Genomic DNA, 19,196 nt, shown 5'->3' with positions numbered 1-19,196 from the left:
GGGTTCTGGTGTCCCGGTTCAGCCAATCGTATGAGTTTTAGGTGGTAACAACGAACTTTTATGTTTTACCATGGGGATATTGGCATTAGCCGAAAAAGAGCCCTAACGGCTCGAGAGGAAACAAGCTCGCACAACTGCCTTTCACAGGAGTAAGGTAGGCGCATCCCGGTTTTACGGGAAGAGGGGCCATATTTCGGGTAGAAGAACTCATAGGGTCTAGGCTTTTTCATTGTCCGTTGTCCGGAACAGCACGTCTAAGGTACCCACTATATCGGTACTGCATGTTCGTCATGGCACGGCACATGTGAGGTACTTACTACTATACGCCCACCGTAAATTTCATGGAATAGATGGGGCTCACTTTGCCACAATGCCATTCATAATTCTGCTAATAAGCGATGTACCCGCTAGACATATGTAAGGATTCATGCCCACTTTGTACTGTGGCTGATTACAATGAAAATTTAGCGCGTTCCAGACCGCACATTCTCATCCTAAGATGAAAATGAACGCGAATGCACTCTCGCCCGTGAAAAGCAACGCCAACGCAGAAACGCAGCAACACCGACAAGCTGCTACACCGGAGGTGAGAGTGCAGCATGCAGTGGCTCAATATCTACGCACACAGCAAGGTACCCCGGAGGCAAGAGCTCGGGAAGCAGCGATCATCGAATCGGTCCGCAGCTCCCGTCGATGAGCATCAGGCGTTTAACGCACGTCAACTGGCGGCACAGAATCAAAGGTCAAGTGGTCGACGTGCCGACAGATTTCCAGAAGATGGTCTCGATGCCCCCCCTAGAAACATACTCGACGGCACAGACATCAACGTGTACATTAAGCGAAAGGTTGTAAGCTTGCGCTCGTACAAGTCCGGTCTAGTTGAGAAACGAAAGATTCATGAGTAGTTAATGTATACAGAAGACTCAGTCTTTTATAAGCACCTAAATATAAACAAAACGTGCATAGACCTCGTCTTTGCCAACTGAAGGTTAGATTCCATCGACGAACCATTGGCTATACATTTCGCGCACCACAAAGCAATAAAAATGAATGCAAAACGGAATGCAGAAATTAGCACAACATACGGGTTATGACCAACAAAACAATGTATATACTTTACATATCAGTCGTGGGGGGGTGATTTATCTCCCCAGTGCTTTGGCCACTCGTAGTGACTCACATCGTGGAGGTACGCGGGTGTTTTCTCTTTTACTGACCGACTCACTGACTGAGTGAGTGAGCGAGTAAGTGATTGGCTGATTGGTTGATTGAATAATTGATTAATTGATTGTGCAGGCTTGGACGACGACCCATGGTGATCGCCGGATACGTGGCCAGCTTCGTCGGCAGCGTCTGCGTGGCGGTATCCCCGTGGTTCTCTCTCCTTCTGTTCTCCAGAGGGATTCTAGGTCTCGGCTTGGGATTGGGACAGGCCGCTTCCTTCTGTCTTTGTGAGTTCATAGAAGGGAATACTTTTTTGGGGGCGAAACTTCTTATAACGGCACCCGTTCGTCCCCCGTAGTGTGTAACAAGTATAACATTTTGACCTCCAAGGTGGTGCCGGTGAGAAACTTCTTCTGTGCGTTGTTGAACAAAAAAAAATAGGGCTCAATGTACATGTCAATGGCTGCTAATGGGGAATGAGAGACAGGAGCATTCGGCTTTTAGTTGACGCGCAGGCTGCGATCACCATTAGCAGCCATTGGCATGTACATTGAGCACTATCTGACAAGAAAGGGTTGCTACGTTATACTCGCTGGGTGTAACCTCCTTAGCTTCAGAAAGGTTTAGCGAGCGTTGAGCCGCAGTGCCCTGATTACAATGAACTTGTATATACCATGAATGAACTCGAGGTGTTTAAAAATGGGAAGTAGATACGAAGCGCAAGCCGTAAGAAAGTAAAAGCCGAATTCTCCGCCTCTCTTTTCCCATTAGCAGCCATTGGCATGTACATTGAGCACTATCTGACTGAAAAAGTTTGCTACGTCATACTCGCTGGGCGTAACCTCCATGGTTTTCGAAAGGCTTAGCGAGCACTCGGCCGCAGTGCCATCAATACAGTGAACTAGTATATACCATACACTCGAGGTGGTTAAAGGTGGGAAGTGGACCCAAAGCGCAAGCCGTAAGAAAGTGTGCGTGTGCCACCTCTCGTTTAGTCCTTGGAATGTCCGCTGAATGGCGGTGCTTCTATATGAGGAATATATGATGAAAAGATGCGAGATGGTGGTACTTGGAGTGTTGAATAGATGGACGGACGGACACATAGACAGATGCATGGATGGACGCATGAACGGACGCAGGGGCGGCTGCATGGACTAACGCAGGGACGGACGCACGAACAGACGCATGCACGGACGGGCTGACGGACGCATGGACGGTCACACTGATGGACGCATGGACGGACGGAAGCAAGAACGAATGGACGGACGAATTCTTCGCCCCACTCTCCATCATTCACTCCGTGGATATGCTGCCATTTTTTTTAGCTCCTCGAAGAAGAAGACTTGGGTGTTAAGATTGAGGGGATGTGCGGAAGAGCTTGTTAAAGCAGTGGCTCGTGGGGAATTTCGGTCGTTCATGTTTACAGTCTGTTTCATGGATGGAACAACTTTAGTGATGATCCCACAGAATAATGGCTCTGGCTCAGGTCTACCATGCCGGGACGTCCAGGCTTTGGCCCTCCGCCACATTACGAGCCTGCCTAATGGTAGGTTGCCAAGCTTGGACTACTTACTCAGGTTAAATACCAGCTCTACTTCATGGACTTTCGCAAGCCTATATTACATCTGTGTGAGTGTCGTGCTCGCTGGTTTTTGTTTAACCATAACCACTTCTTCGCTACTAGCGTGAACACTAAAAGTGTTAATAATTAAAAGTTGGTCGTCTCTAGCCTAAAATGTTACGCTTCTGTCAGCAGTAGCGTTGAAATTTGCTGAAATTCGCCAGGAAGTTCCAGCTTTTGTGTTGAGAACCAGTGATCCGACCATGTGTTCCTATGTCCCTATGAAAAAACGAGATGTTTCATTACGCCAGCGTAGTTGTTATCTCTTTGCGTGCTGCATATGGATCTGCAAGTGCATCTGTCGTACATATGCTTACCTCACAGGTCGGGACGGCTTTATGCTCTCCCATAGTAGAGTACCAAGTACTTTAAATTGTTACCTACTTTTTCTACCCCCCCCCTCTCACGGACGGCTTTATGCTTTCCCATAGTAGAGTATATAATACTCTTTATCGTTAACCACATTTTTTAAACTCACTAGATAGACACAAGCCGTGATGCAAGATGTGTGATAGATGCGTGTTACCTTGGCGTGACTAGTCATTTGAATTGCAATGTACAAAAATACTTGCGATTCGTTTTTACAAACCATTTTAAGTGCGAAGCATTTCTTAGCGAGCTTCGGCACTTTGAGCTTATCTATCTATCTATCTATCTATCTATCTATCTATCTATCTATCTATCTATCTATCTATCTATCTATCTATCTATCTATCTATCTATCTATCTATCTATCTATCTATCTATCTATCTATCTATCTATCTATCTATCCATCTATCTATCTATCTATCTATCTATCTATCTATCTATCTATCTATCTATCTATCTATCTATCTATCCATCTATCCATCTATCTATCCATCTATCTATCCATCTATCTATCTATCCATCTATCTATCTAACTATCTATCTATCTATCTATCTATCTATCTATCTATCTATCTATCTATCTATCTATCCATCTATCTATCTATCCATCTATCCATCTATCCATCCATCTATCTATCTATCCATCTATCTATCTATCCATCTATCCATCTATCTATCCATCTATCTATCTATCTATCTATCTATCTATCTATCTATCCATCTATCTATCCATCTATCTATCTATCTATCTATCTATCTATCTATCTATCTATCTATCTATCTATCTATCTATCTATCTATCTATCTATCTATCTATCTATCTATCTATCTATCTATCTATCTATCTATCTATCTATCTATCTATATATCTATCTATCTATCTATCTATCTATCTATCTATCTATCTATCTATCTATCTATCTATCTATCTATCTATCTATCTATCTATCCATCTATCTATCTATCTATCTATCTATCTATCTATCTATCTATCTATCTATCTATCTATCTATCTATCTATCTATCTATCTATCTATCTATCTAACCGCCTAGGAGTTTTAGCTCTGCTGGCCGTTTCGATTATGATATCGTTACCAAACTTGGTATGGCATAACATGACTGTATGAAGAGCATAATTGACTAGTCATAACATGAAAATAATGACAGGTATGTCATCATTTACACGTTATTGTTTTGCAGCTGTTGCTGTGGTTTTGTTCACTTGGCATGTTGCGAAACTGGTATGGCATGACATGATTGCATGGCAAACACAAGCGACAGAAGCTTACATGAAAGTTCTGACATGCGTGTCGTGTAACAACATGACCACATGCCACGCTCTTGTTGCGCTGGTGGCCATTTCGCTAGCTTCACTCATACCAAATTTGGTATTACGGGACGTGAATAGATGACGAAGGTATGATACACGATAAAACATAATAATCACGATATGCGTGTCATGTAACAACATGACTACATGACACACTCATTAGGCACTCAAGGGCGTTTCGCTAGCTTCACATTTGTCAAATTTGGTATTACGTGACGCCAATGGATGACGAAGGTATGTGACTGGTGCAAAAATGATAATCATGAGACGCCTGTCATGTGAGAACATGACTACATGCCACAGTCAAGGCACCAATACCGTTCAACGTGACACGATGCGCGCGCTCGCCAGCGTTCATTTCGTCGTGTCACGCTGGCGTTGCCATGGCACGTGTCGGTCCTGCCATATATAGAGTTTTCTAATATACACTAGAAGGAACTCTGGCACTATGAGTGTTAGTGCGTGTGCTGCTGAATGTGCTGTGTTTATTTCTCTTCCCTCTCTGCTCTCTATCTTTCATCTCCCCATTCCCCTCCCACGCGCAGGGTAGCAAACCAACGGCCTATAAGCTGGTTAACCTCCCTGCCATTCTTCTATCATTTTACTTCCTGGCGCTATATGTCTATGGGAGTTGCAACACACGGCACTTCACCGAGCATGGGAATGATTGGTAGTACACACATTTGTCTAATCTTCGTACTTCTGGCCTCCTTTTAGCTCCATGTGTGTTCGTGTGGCTCGGAGTTGTTTTCTCACAAAACAAAAAGCAGCAAACCTTCAGCGGTTGCGTTTCACCACCTTTTTCTTTTAGACTTACCTTTTCAAATCGGGTCACGAAGTTCAAAAGGGTTGAATCTTTCTTTCAAAACAAAACCGAAACACAGCAATAAATGCAGCCGCAAGTACGATTCGCCACCCGCAAGTACGAAAACTGAGCAAATTTGTGTACTACCTATAATTCCCATGATCGCTTAACGATCCCTGTGTCAGAGTCCCCTCTAGTTAATTTAGCAAACAATATGACGTATTAGAGGCATGCTCCGCCTGAGTAAGTGTGCGTGTGATGTCCGTAAGTGCCTGGGTGGTATCAGGAAGTAAAACATAAGTACGCTGGCCCGCCGTCTAGGCAGCGTACATTTAGTAGAGCAGACTGACGTAACTGTGTCATCATATATGCAGGCTACATAACTATGTACTAGCAGGCTATAGCGTATCTATACCTAACCTCGAACTCGCAATTGAATTGACTAGCGATTTCGTAAGGAAAATCGAAGTCACCAAAAGTGTACCCCAGAAATCATAGGTGTACCTTTTCCTCGTCATTTTATGACGTCTTCCTTCATTACCATCACACATTAACCTCTGGTAATGTTCTGCGGCCGTTTGGGATAGCATACATGATGATTTTCAAGCACAATTGCTTCGTTTTGACATAAACCTGATACATGTGACCTTGTTTTCCCCTGTGGGAGTTCAACACTGAATTCTGTGCTACTCACATTTTTTCTTTAAGAGGTGTAAGTTGATTTTGTGAAATCGCATTGCTCCTTACTGCCCTTATAATATGTATCATGGTTGACGATAGCGCTAATCACCTATATCGTTTTGCTTAGTGCTTCTTCCTGTTCGTTAAAAGGTTGTTTGGCTCATTGCTGTACATGTGTCTTCTTGATCTTTTTATTGTCAATCACAGTGAACTCAATGCTCGCACAAGACCCTAAATCACTCAAAGATTAACGCAAGAAAGTGCTTTCCTTTACGTCTTTACAACCGTTCTTACCAGCATCATCTCCTTTTCACCGCTTATTTCTGCGTGAGCCTCGTGTACATTGTCAGCCCTTATATATCAGAATATCAGCATTTAGGACTTTTTCACTACGTGCTTTTATTTTCGCATGTAGTGTGGAAAAATCACAAAACAAAGCGAAACGAATCGACCACACAGGACGGTCATGCGAGACGTGACAGAAAGAACTTGTGATAGCATGGCAAAGCAGGATTGGAAAAAATAACTGATGGTTCCATCTTATACAAACCAATGAAGAGCTTCGGTCTTCATGGCAGAAAGAACGCGGGAGTGACACGTCGTCAAGAAAAGATAGGAAAACCAGGAAAAAATAACGCCATCGTTTTTTGTTATTTTCAGAGGATATTTAGATGCCCTTTAAGCCGAAGCAGGTCAAGCGGCTTCTCCGCTCTGTAACTCAGCCTCACTCACTATATTGATGAAAAAGAAAAGTCGCAGCTTTGCCATAGAGGCGAAGCAATGAACGCAATAGCAATAAATTGGAAGGTCACGCAAATAATGGCAAGTAGATGGAAACGTGTCCTGCGTTTCTCACGCACGAATGACGCACAAAACGTCCGCACAGGCATAGAGTTTCTCAAAATTAACTAGAGGGCACTCTGGCGCTGCGATTGTTCAGCGACCATGGGAATGATGGGTAGTACACACTTTTGCCTAGTCTTCGTACTTGCGGGCGGCGAATCGTACTTGCGGCTTCGTGTATTGTTGTGTTTCGATTTTGTTTTAAAAGAAAGATTGAACCATTTTGAACTTTGTGACCCACTTTGGAAAGGTAAGTCTAAAAAAATAGGGTGGTGAAGCGCAATCGCTAAAAATTTGCTCATTTTTGTTTCGTGAGAAAACAGCTCCAAGCCACACGAACACGCACGGAGCCAAAAGCAGGCCAGAAGTACGAAGTTTAGACAAATGTGTGTACTACCCATCATTCCTATGCTCACTGAAATGCCGTGCGTTGCAGCTACCATAGACACTAGCGCCAGAGTTCCCTGTAGTGTATATTAGGAAACTTTATGCGCACAGGTACATATGAACGCGAATAAGCGTCCCAGTTGTTACTTCGCCCTGTCTGAAAAGCGCGCCCGTTTCGCAAACGGAGGATGTGCAACGGTTGCAGTGACCTTTGTGCACCCGGTAACTAGAACAGAATACGTACGACGTACGATCCTCCCCACTGCAAGATAAGGGTCCGCGATCGAGTGTACACACTCTAATTCTGTACGCGGGCCAAAGTACGCGTGAGAAATGAGAGCCGCCGACAAAGCCGCCGTGTGCATCTTGCGGATAATGCTGAAAAAACGATAGTTACCCCCCTCCCGATATGCCCGCCAACAGCCGTGAGTGGTAGATATAAATAGCTTGCTGTTTGAACGTCTAAGGAGGATCCCACGGTGGCTCAGAAGTAGTGCCTCGCATTCACGACGAGGAAGTCCCACGTTCGATTGTGCGCGCCGGAGTCTAGTTTCTGGATTTTTAAAGACGATAGTCTTTCTTGGGAACTTTCGACGCAAAAATTTTGGTCTGTCTGTACATTTGTCTGTTTGTCTACCCTTACGGTACCGGGTACTCTAAACGGCCCCAGCCGATACCCCAAACGGCCAACCCCATCTGCAGCGCCCACCAATGTTGCTCAAAATTCAGCGTTCCTATTTGTGCGATTGTCGATTAAAAAGCAATTATTGCGCATATCTGAGGCACCATAACAACGCGTATATGATCTACATGTGCATCTTTTACTAGAAAAGGCATACATAAGTAATTCTAAGGACCGTAGCGTTTATCACGCTGCACTGACTATGCAACACTTGCACGAAAAGGCGAGTGTTTCCAACGCTTTGCTAAGACTACACGGTGGTGGCACCTGCCCGTCGCCTTGCGTTCTACACCTTATTACCTCTGGGACGGGCGCACGCCCCGTCTCGAACGCGCAACGTTTTCCAAGTAAACTGCCAGATGGCGCTGATGTTTCACGTATGACGTGACTTGATGCGCTCGTTTGTCTCCGCTGCACGCTCGAGGCACTCTAATACAGCGCCTCCAGAATACCATTCACCAAGTTTTCTGGCGCAGAACATCAAATAAATGTTTTGTTCACTCTCTCCCCATGCAAGACTATCGTCTTTGGACGTTTGCAGATTAACATGCAGATACGGGGCCAATTTTTTTCTTTCTTGGGTTTTCGTTATCATATATATATATATATATATATATATATATATATATATATATATATATATATATATATATATATATATACGGTGCATGACATTGACGCCGACGTCGGCGGTGACATCCAGCCGAAAGTGTCCATATAATTGCTATCGCAATAACAGGAACAACGAAGCCACACCTTGTAAAACGGCTCTGCCACTCACGTGCTTTTCAGTGATGGAGGTGATCGGTCCCCAGAAGCGGACAACCGCGGCCTTGGCCTTCAGCGTCGGGTTTGCCATAGGCATCATCATGCTCCCAGGCTTTGCCTGGCTCCTCCAAGACTGGAGGAGCCTGCAAGGCGCCATCAGCGTACCTCTTCTGGTATTCGTGCTTTGGTCATGGTGAGTAAAAACGAAAAAGAGCGGCAAGCAGTAGATGCTACCCTAAAATTCCATTTAGGTGTCTGGTAGCTGCATCTGTACCTCGTTGTTAGTGTGTCCTAGTGTATTCCATTCACAAGAAAGTGCTTTATGCCGGAGTCCACCAACCGTACAGCTTCTCACAATAACACCTAGAGTGAAGTCTGGCTCTAGTGAGCTGCTGGATTCAAGGGAATGCTGGGATACGCGAGATTCGAATTCGTCCTGGATTTGTGTACCTCAAACATGCATCAGGTGTCACGTTAAAATGGTTGATTTCTTACTAAAAGATCACAGAACAAGCTATTTATTTTTCTGCATTGCACAGAAACGTGTCTTCTTTAACACTGGAAACTTCTGCATCGATGTAAAATTTTACAAAGCGTAAAAAGTTACTAACGGCCACTGAATTAGGCAAGACGACGACAAAGCGAGCTTTCCCTCTGCCATTTTATGCCATCTGTTCTTTTTTTCGCCGTTTGGTTGTGCCGTCAAGGTAAGGGATTTTTTATTTTAAATATAATACGCGTGGATGAGAATCGTTTAAGAACGTTTTGTTTTAGAAGAGCTCTATTTACGCATTCGCATTGACTTTCGATCCATTACCACCTACCACAAGCCTCGCAGACACATATATACCGTCATTCCCAGTGCTCCAACGACGCCCTGTAGAAATTCGCATAGGCAGCGGCGCCACACTTCCCTCAAGGTATGTTTGTAAGAAACTCTGCCAGCAACAGCTCAGTGACGCATTTCCGTGTACGAAATTACGTCGATAGCATACGCACAATCAGACAACAAAATGTTACGTCAGTGGGAATCGAACCCATGAGCTTTCTAGGTCCAAAACAACAAATGCCGGGCATGCTATACACTTCTGCATGGTCCCATACTTTTTAGGCTTTAAAAAACACGCCTTTTGTATTTGCCACATCCCTCCCTTTCACAGCGTTCTTGGTCAAGTGCAGTTATGAATCATGGCCATGACATCGGTTATTTGTTTCTTCATCGAGTCGTTTTCAAGCGTCTATCCTGTTCAACACCGTTCCAATAGGAAAAATGCAATTTTCTCAACGCATTAACACGATTCCAGGTGGCATACTTACCCCAAGCTTTGCTGTCACTGATAGGATTCATCTATAATAAAAACAGTTCTGCAACGCCCACCGGCTTGCCTGGTGTTAACGAAGGAGTTATCTTAAATTAGCTAGAGGGGACTGTTGCGCTATAATTGTTCAGCTACCATGAGAATGAAGCGTGGTACACAGATTTCCTTAGTCTTTCTACTTGCGGTTGTCGAATCGCACTCGCGGCTTCGTTTATTGCCGTGTTTTGGTTTCATTTTGAAGAAAAGAACAAACCCTTTTGAACTTCGTGACCCGATTTGAAATGGTAAGCCTAAATGATTAGGATGATGAAGCGCAACCGCTCAACATTTGCCGATTTTTGTTTCCTGAGAAAACAGCTCCAAGCCACACGAACACACACGGAGCCAGAAGTATGAAGGCTAGACAAATCCGTTTACTACCCACCATTCCCATGTTCACTGAAGCGCCGTGCGTTGCAGCTCCCATAGGCACTAGCGCCAGAGTTCCCTCTAGAGAAACTATATGGTTTCACCTCCGCGGTTCCCACTCACGCTAGCCCCCTCGAATGATCGCAGCCAGCCAAGGGAAATGCACAACGCAGGTCGCGTTTCTATCTGGTCAGGCAGTGGTGTTAAATAACTCCAACATAGCGCTAGTAGTCGACCTTGCCCCAAGTTCGGCTTCTAGTCAGTCGCACTTTTGTGGCTGTCACATCGCTTTCTGTGGTTCCTTCTTATCGTTGACTACCTTATCTACGACAAGTTTTATGACCACAAGGGCTTGTTTAATATGAAATGATGGACGTTATTCGTTGCAATGGAGATGTATTACTAAGCATCACCATGGGCGCATTCACGTCAAGCGGTGCTGTACGTGTGAAATACCAATATACGTTGCCTGAACTCTTTTATATCAATCTAATAAAAACTACTTCTGTAAGGGCGTTGTCAATTTCGAGTTTTACCCATTCTTATTTTGTGTTAACTTTGAATCAAAGGAGATTTAAGAGCTAGTTAGCTTTTGCTATTCGCTTTCCTGCATAAAAGCAAGCGACAATGATGCCATGGAAGGTACAGGCGCTGCTATTAACAGCGAAGCTTGTGAAGATCGATGTAGAATGGATAACCACAAAAACCTATCGACATCTTGAATGGTACCATTTCACAGAAATTGAGCAAATACCACTCACCCCTACCGTTTCAATGAAAATCAAGAAGGCGACAGTTGGTCCGACTAATGACTATCAACTGATGGCGGTGAGCCCAGAGCGCGCACAAGGAGAGAATAGTGGAGAAAGAAACAAAGGCAATGGTGGTTGCGAGAAGACAACGAAGCGATGGAACGCCTGCGCCAATGAAAACATGCCTGTAGATGTCAAGGAGGTATTTTAACCTTTTGCTAGATCTACGAGAGGCGTGAACATTTGGTTTCACCCCGAGTTTTTGTATCTGACATTGGGACATGCACGTCGAGTGTGCGATAGTGTGTGGTTAAACTTGAACCGCACTGCACTAAGAATCAACCTGGAAACGATTTGGCGCCACCTACTTATTGGCCGCGAGGGCCAGAGGCCAGCGCTGCGATCGTTTTGATGTCACATACGATGCGTGCTCTCGCCTTGCTGCGCAACTACTACGCAGCAGTGCTGCGTAGTAGTTGAGGAATACGGCAGCGTTGCTATCGCGACACCAGTTGCATCGTCCCCCATGGCTGCACTGGTTCTTAGTCACAATTTTACGATGCAAATTAGACACGAGAGTGCCACTGAGGGCACCAATTCGTAGTTTGCTTGCCTGTATTATCAGACCCTACTGCTTTCTTTAGCATGTAGCTTCAAAACAAAGGGAAGCACGAACGGTGTCTACAGCAAAAGCGCAAGAATTGCGGTGTCGTAACAGACAACCCAGCATACTATGAGTGACGTCATCACTTAGATGGCGCCACGGCATGTTCTCGAGGTCAATAGAAAGCCTAACAGCAACTTAGAAGCAACCTAGAAAGAACCTTGCATCACCTAGCTAAATGCTCGCAACAACATAGAAAGAACTAGATAACACTAGAATCGGCTAGTTTCACTGTTTAACGGTTTGCGTGATTTAGTGTGATATTCGCAATTTTTATCGGTCTTTTAACGGCATCGAAGTTCTCGGGATATTAATGGGACAGAATTAAAATGGACGAAAGATAAACTCTCTGACATCAAGGGTCGAGCTTGCAGCATCCGGAGCTTACTTCCAACGGAGCCACTGCAGTGGGCATCTGAAAATAACGTCCTCTGTACATTCTCTGGCTTAATCGTCAGCTGGTTTTCATTACTGTTGCGTTAATTCTGTTTTTTTTTCTAGCTACTGACGTGAGTCTCGAAAGTCAGGCAGAAAAAAAGCATGTGGTTCAAATGAGCTCCACAACGTGCCGTTGCGAGTCAAGTGACTCACAATCTTCCAATTAATTCAGCTTTTTCAATAATTCTCAATACTGTTATTTGGCCTTTAAAAAGGCTTAGCTATAACATGATATTTACGCAACTTAACTGTATACTCAACGCGAATCAAGAATAAAATTCTTTAGAGTTGGTTCTATCAATATTCTTTAAACAGGAACCAAGTGCCGTATATGCTCGGAAGACTAACAAGGCTAGCACTCGAAGATCGTATAAGTAAAAAAAAAAAGGACCTTTGGTTGTAGCTTGCGGGGGGTACGCTTAGATAAACTCAGATATTAATTGTTTTAAGCGAGTTAAACGGGCACATTCGTTTCGCATAGCTCAAAAATGAGTACTTCACTCTCGCTCTCCTCTCTCGTTTCCTCACGAGAATTAAAGCAGAAACAGAGATTATCCCGTAAGATTGGCATATTTTTTCGGTGACAGCGATAGAGTTTTTTAACACTCATGAATTCACGGATCACCCCATTTCGTCACCGTCTAGCCGTGTACAGATTCACTGTAAAACACTAACTATATTCTTTCCAACTGTTCGTTTCAGGTACCTGCCCGAGTCTCCTCGCTGGCTGATAGCAACCGGAAAAATGGACGAAGCTCGAAAAGTAATTCTCAAGGCCTGCGCTGACAACAAACAGCCAATTGACGATATCGACGCAGTACTTGGCCAACTGAGAAAGAAAATATTGCAGGTCATACTACTAACAGTACCTTTTAATGCGATTACAATTGTTCGCAGGTTTTTGTCATTACGGTCATGTTGCGTGTATGTATATAGTAACGTGTTGTTAAAGCCAGCCGGATGCAGAGGAAGCGATTTACATGGCAGGGGCTGGTGGATTGGAGAAAGACAAAGATGATGATGCCATCACCTTCGGGCGATCATGCCATGTTTCAGATCTTTAGTTTATCATTCGTAGCTATGACTGTCAGGAACAAGGGATGGGATGGTTTGACCACTGGCTTCAGCAACCATTTTTGTTTATTGGCAGCTTTATCCCTAAATTAGTTTTTCAAATTGGCTTTATTTCATTTTAGTTTTATTTAGCTATCCTGCCGCCCGGTTCTTGGCCCATCCCCCTTTGTGGGTGAGCGCCATTCATCTGAGGTCATCAGCATCAGCCATGTTTGTGTTGAAAATATAGTGTTATTTCCGTTCTGTTTACGTTGTGCGATATTCTTCAATACAATATTGTTAACACAAATGATAGTCTCGAACAAATTTTTTTGAAGCACGTTGCCATGGATACAGCACAGAACGTGCATGTTCACCTCGCACACGTCTCAAATAGTTTATTGGCGGGACACTACAGAAAAAAATTAGTTTAGTACGGAAGGACAACCAGAGAATTGTGGTACAGAAAAAATTTATGTAGAACTACATCTACAATATTATATAGCACATTGTTTTCAAATCAGACACCGACGCCAGTTACATAATACTCTAACAAGACATGGTTTCAGCTGACGCTGAAGACTTCCTGAAGTGGGAAGTCGCCGAACGAAGGCATGCGCTACAGTCAACGCTTCGGCAAACGACATGCCTTGAAGAAGACTCCCTGCCCTGACAATGCAAGTCGTCTTATTGAAGATTTGGCTTGATTTATCTATTGACACGCTTTCAAGTATGGAATGAGGTGTTCAGTTAGCACTGTTGTTAACACTGACGAAGCGGTTCTTTGGTGCTACATTGTTGTTTAACTTTTCAGCAAGAGCAAGCGGCCGAAAAGAAGGCCAGTTGCTTGGACCTCATCAGAAGTCGAAGAGTATTCCTCTACACCTGCATCCTGGTATACGCATCGTAAGTGAAAACTGTCTGTGCAATAGGTTCACAAGGCTTTCTTGGTAGGACATATTCAGTAGGTTTCATTGCAGCGCACATACACGACGGGACAAATTGAAAGTATATATAAACAGAAGTTACCAGACTGAGTGTATCTGTTTCTTTATTTTGTCCTTTCGTGCATGCGGCCCCGCCGTGGTGGTCTAGTGGCTAAGGTACTCGGCTGCTGACCCGCAGGTCGCGGGTTCGAATCCCGGCTGTGGCGGCTGCATTTCCGATGGAGGCGGAAATGTTGTAGGCCCGTGTGCTCAGATTTGGGTGCACGTTAAAGCAACCCAGGTGGTCGAAATTTCCTGAGCCCTCCACTACGGCGTCTCTCACAATCATATGGTGGTTTTGGGACGTTAAACCCCACAAATCAATCAATCAATCAATCAATCATGGATGTGTGATACTCAGAAACCTACGGAAGATATAAAATAGGTTAGCGCTATATGAACGACTTGATTTTTGAGGACTGCCATAAGTTCGGCGGTTGTTAGCGTGCGGTAGCTGAAATATGAATGCCAAGCTATTTGCAATCTTTCGTGAGTTTTTCACACCAGTGTTACACCGGGTGTGGTACTTGGCTGCTGACCCAAAGGTTGTGGTGTTGATTGCTCGTGCCACGATGGTCGCGTTTCGGTGAAGGCGAAAGGCTGGCGTCCTGTCTAGTGTGCAGCGTCAGGGCATGTTAAAGAACATGATATGGCGGAAATTTCCGACACCTTCCCCTACGGCATTCTCATAATGGTATCATGTACTTAAAATATCACCTTTTCTTCTTTTAATAATAATAATAATAATAATAATAATAATAATAATAATAATAATAATAATAATAATAATAATAATAATAATAATAATAATAATAATAATAATAATAATAATAATAAATTATTATTATTATTATTATTATTATTATTATTATTATATCAAGAAATAATAACCTTTCACACTACTTAATGCACAGGCAAACCTCTGTGATTATTCTAAAAATACACGTACTTTAATATGCGTTGGAGTTTACCGTCCCAAAAACACCATATGGTTAGGAAATATGCCATAGTGAAGAACTGCTGAAAGTTGCGATCCTCTGGGTTTCTTTGACGGGCACTTGAATATAAGCACGTGGGCCTGAAGCATTTCGGCCTCGACCGAAAATGCGGCAACAGCAGCCTGTCAAAATTTGTTAGCACCCGCAGGTTCTTCCCCGCAGCAATATGGGACTAGCTTGCGTTTTCTGTCGTACGAAACGCGACGTTCACCACTTTCTCATAACAATATTATGTAAGGATGATTACGCTCGTGCCGTTAGGAATCTTTCAGTACTGGAAGCGCAGTCTTAAAAAATTCAAACGCACATGACATAACGATGACTGTTCGACAAAAACAAATATTAAGAGTAATATTTACCTGCAAAAACACGACATCATAGGGAGACAGGCTGTCGTGGAGGCCTTCGAAGATTTAGAACGTCACATATTATTAAAGAACTCTTTGACATTTCGACTGCGTCGTATGTGTGCCACGGCCGCGATCTAAGCACCGACTATTGACTTGGCCATCGAGTAAGGTTGATGGTCGCCGAGATAGGAGTGGGTGCTTGAAAAAAAGACGCCTCAAAGCGGAAAACTGCATTTAGTATGTTTCACAGAGGCCGATTTCTTAATATTTTACTGAGTTTAGTTGGTAATCTGGTCGTACATTCTTTTTTTATTGATTTGTGGCATTTAACGTCCCAAGCCTAACATAAGATTATAGGGACGCCGTATTGGAGGGCTCCGGAAATTTCTACAACCCGCGGTTCTTTAACGTGTACCCAAATCTGAGCATACGGGCCTACAGCATTTCCGCGTCCATCGAAAATACAGTCGCCGCAGTCGGGATTTGATTCCGGGACCTGCAAGTCAATAGCCGAGTACCTTAGCCACAAGACCACCGCGGCAGGGCTACATTCCCTCTTTGTGTGCGTGCGTGCGCGAGCGTTTGTGTGTGTGTGTGCGTGTGCATGTGTGTGCGTGCGTATGCGTGTGTGTGACAACATTCCCGACATAAAACACACGTGACTTTAGAAAACACCAAACGCCGTAGCAGGCATTATTTTGGAACATCATCGCCTAAAATACGTAGAATCAACCAGAAAAAAAAAAGCACCAAATCGTGTAAAAAAAGGAAAATTCCTATCGACCCACAGTGCGGCGAGTGGCATGATCTTCTACGGCCTGCAGCTCTCGGTGACCAACCTGGGAGGTGACCCTTACCTCACCTTCGTGATCGCTGCGGTCGCAGAGCTCCCCGTGGCCGTCATCTGTTACGCGGCCATCAGGTGGTGTCGGCGACGTTGGACCATACTCGCCGTGTACGGCGTCACTGGCCTATGCGCTTTCGCCGTGGCAGTCCTGCCTCCAGGTATGCGACGGAGCACAGTACCTAACTGGTGGCGTTGTCTGGACCACACTGTGAGGTGCACGGTGACCTGGTGCTTTTTTAGACATCAACTGACGCTCGCGCCATCAAACGCTGCACATCTTCAAGTGTGCTATCACGAGCAATATGAGCTCGAACACGCGAGCACTTGTCGTATAGCCTCGAGCCCTACATGAGCTGATTCACAGCGGGCGCTGTCGGAAACAAATTGGAAAAGGTGGCGCGCTTCCACAAGCTGTTGATACTCCAGCCTCGATATTGCTTCTGCAAGACGCAGCTTGTCGGGTAGCAGTGGCTGCTAGCGTTGATACGAGCTAACATCAGCGCGCACAGCCACAACCAATGACCCAGACAAGTCATGCCTCTACCAAGATATCGGCTGTAACGTAGCCTGTCGTCATGCACGGGCCATGATTTTATCGCATCTGGGTGGTGTTCACTGGGCATATTGATGTGCATCCTCCGCCTATTTTATTTTTTGATGCATTTTCTTTTCGTCTTATTATTGCTAGTGGCCGATGGCACGCGATCAGCTGCCGTTTCACCGCCACGATCACGCGAGCGTGCCAACAGTCATTGAAACAACACCCCTCCTTTCCCTTTCGGTTTCGACAGCGCCATTCACGTATCACGTTTTCTCAGTTTGCACGTTATTTGCCACACACTCACGTGTTCGAGCTCATATTGCTCACCGTAATACAGTGCTCGGCGAATGAAACGGAATAGTTGGAGTGAGTGTTAAGGACAACTTAGTTTAAATCGAGAAGAATAAATGGACATAGGCATGGCACGTAATACGAAGGCAAGATAACGGCTGATCTTTAAGGGTAAAAAAAGACTGGATCCCGACGAAGTGCGTAGCTTGCAGAGTAACGGCAAAGGCAGGAGACAGCATCCGACAGAGAGCCGTTCAGTCAGTGGTACTTGGTGGTCCTAGCGGAGCGCTGCTCGCTTCAAAACAGCGTGTGGACTTGTTCAAAGTGACGCTGGAGCACGCTGGCACACCTTGAGATAGGTTGTAGATCTTTGCCGGTGCCAAGGTAAACGACAGACTTAGGTACTGCGTAGCGGATGCAGTAACCAGGCGTCGAAAACGTGATCGCCGTCGCGTCATCTTTACGACCATGACCCATTACCTCTGAGAATCACGTTTCAATCACCGTACCCTGTGCAAGTACGCTCTTTCGCTACGCACGCTTTCAAGGTAGTACAACTGACAAGAAAAAAAGTAGCAAGTGCGTGTCAATTCTGTCACTCAGGTGACGGCTGTGACAATCGGAGGTACCAGGAAACTTTAGGGCATAATATAATTTGCATCTCGTTGCTATCGCGATCCCTCAACCTAATTGGATAACGGATGGTCTGCCTGGCAACGTCTTAGCGTCATGCCTTTTGGGCGCAGCTGAAACGGGCGCCTTTTTCCGCCACTGACGTATACTTTTACCGTTCGGCTCGATCATTCCGCGATTCGAGAAAAGCGCCGATTCTTAGGAAAATGAATGATAAGAGATACATTTTTCTGTCTTCGTTTCGTACTACTTTCCTCGGATGTTTGATGACGTCACAGGACTGATCCCCGCGTGCCGTTGCTATACCTTATTTCAGCGTACCTGCCTTAGAAGCACGCCGTGGTATGACCGGCCAACCATACTATATTCACAAACGCTCCTCGACTCGAAGTTCATCCTTCACAGAGTTGAGCACTGCGCCACTGCTCGACTGAAATTGACACGGCGTTTTTGAAGAATCGTGGCAGATTATCGCTGATATGCATTGACTTGCTGTGCCTGTAGAGAAGGCACTCGAATCGACTTTTTGAGGTCAAGGTGAAGCGTTCATTGAAGGAACGTTCTAAAATACGGGGATAAGGCATTCATATCTGACTCCGTGGTGCTTATTCAATTGTTCAACATATTGGCTAACACTAGCACTAAAACAACGCCGGCAGCTAGAAACAACGAGGCTATATTTGTGATATGCGTTTGGTAAAGACTTTGACGTGTTTCTACTGCACCCAACACTCTCAAACTTCCCTGAAAAAAATATTGTTGTCCACGCAGTATGGGTGGTGCCAAGACAGATGTTCGCCATCGTTGGGAAGCTGCTGGCCTCCGCTTCACTCACCCTCATTTGGATCTACGCGGCCGAAGTGTTTCCGACTCTGTACCGGACGGTCGGCGTCAGCGCCTGCCTCATCGGCACGCGAGTCGGCTCTTCCACAGCGCCGTTTCTGTTGGAACTGGTGAGTGGAGAAACAGGGGCAATTGTTTAGGCGAAAGCTTTAGCTGCTTCATGGAACGAGGCCTCGGTGTAAGCCTTGATGGTACAAAGGTTTAATGAGTAGCTACAAGACGCCCAACGATCACTAAAGTACAGGATGAACTAAACGGGGATTGACGGTGATTAGGATTATAGTAGTATTTGATGAGTTTTTACATTCCAGGACCACGATGGGATTATTATGAGAGACATCGTAGCAGAGGATTTGAAAATTTCCACTACCTGCGGCTATAAAGAGGCAATTCAACCCTTTAAAAATAGCATGTCTTTAAAA

The 19,196-nt window shown here is 44.7% G+C and overlaps 1 protein-coding gene across 3 annotated transcripts in view; it reads left to right on the top strand.

The window, feature by feature from the left end:
- LOC119179239 (organic cation transporter protein) overlaps positions 1-19,196 on the top strand; it is a 61,503-nt gene that overhangs the window by 36,341 nt on the left and 5,966 nt on the right. For all 3 annotated transcript variants that reach the window (XM_075869113.1, XM_075869112.1, XM_037430307.2), the window contains 6 exons: positions 1,297-1,451; positions 8,676-8,844; positions 12,935-13,082; positions 14,100-14,191; positions 16,410-16,624; positions 18,703-18,884. In XM_075869113.1, the coding sequence (XP_075725228.1) occupies positions 1,297-1,451; positions 8,676-8,844; positions 12,935-13,082; positions 14,100-14,191; positions 16,410-16,624; positions 18,703-18,884 (961 nt within the window). The remainder of the gene's footprint in view (positions 1-1,296; positions 1,452-8,675; positions 8,845-12,934; positions 13,083-14,099; positions 14,192-16,409; positions 16,625-18,702; positions 18,885-19,196) is intronic.

The sequence above is a fragment of the Rhipicephalus microplus genome, chromosome 7, assembly GCF_043290135.1.
Source record: "Rhipicephalus microplus isolate Deutch F79 chromosome 7, USDA_Rmic, whole genome shotgun sequence".
Taxonomy (NCBI): domain Eukaryota; kingdom Metazoa; phylum Arthropoda; class Arachnida; order Ixodida; family Ixodidae; genus Rhipicephalus; species Rhipicephalus microplus.
Note: the sequence above shows the minus strand (reverse complement) of the source record. Positions and strands in the feature narration are given on the sequence as shown.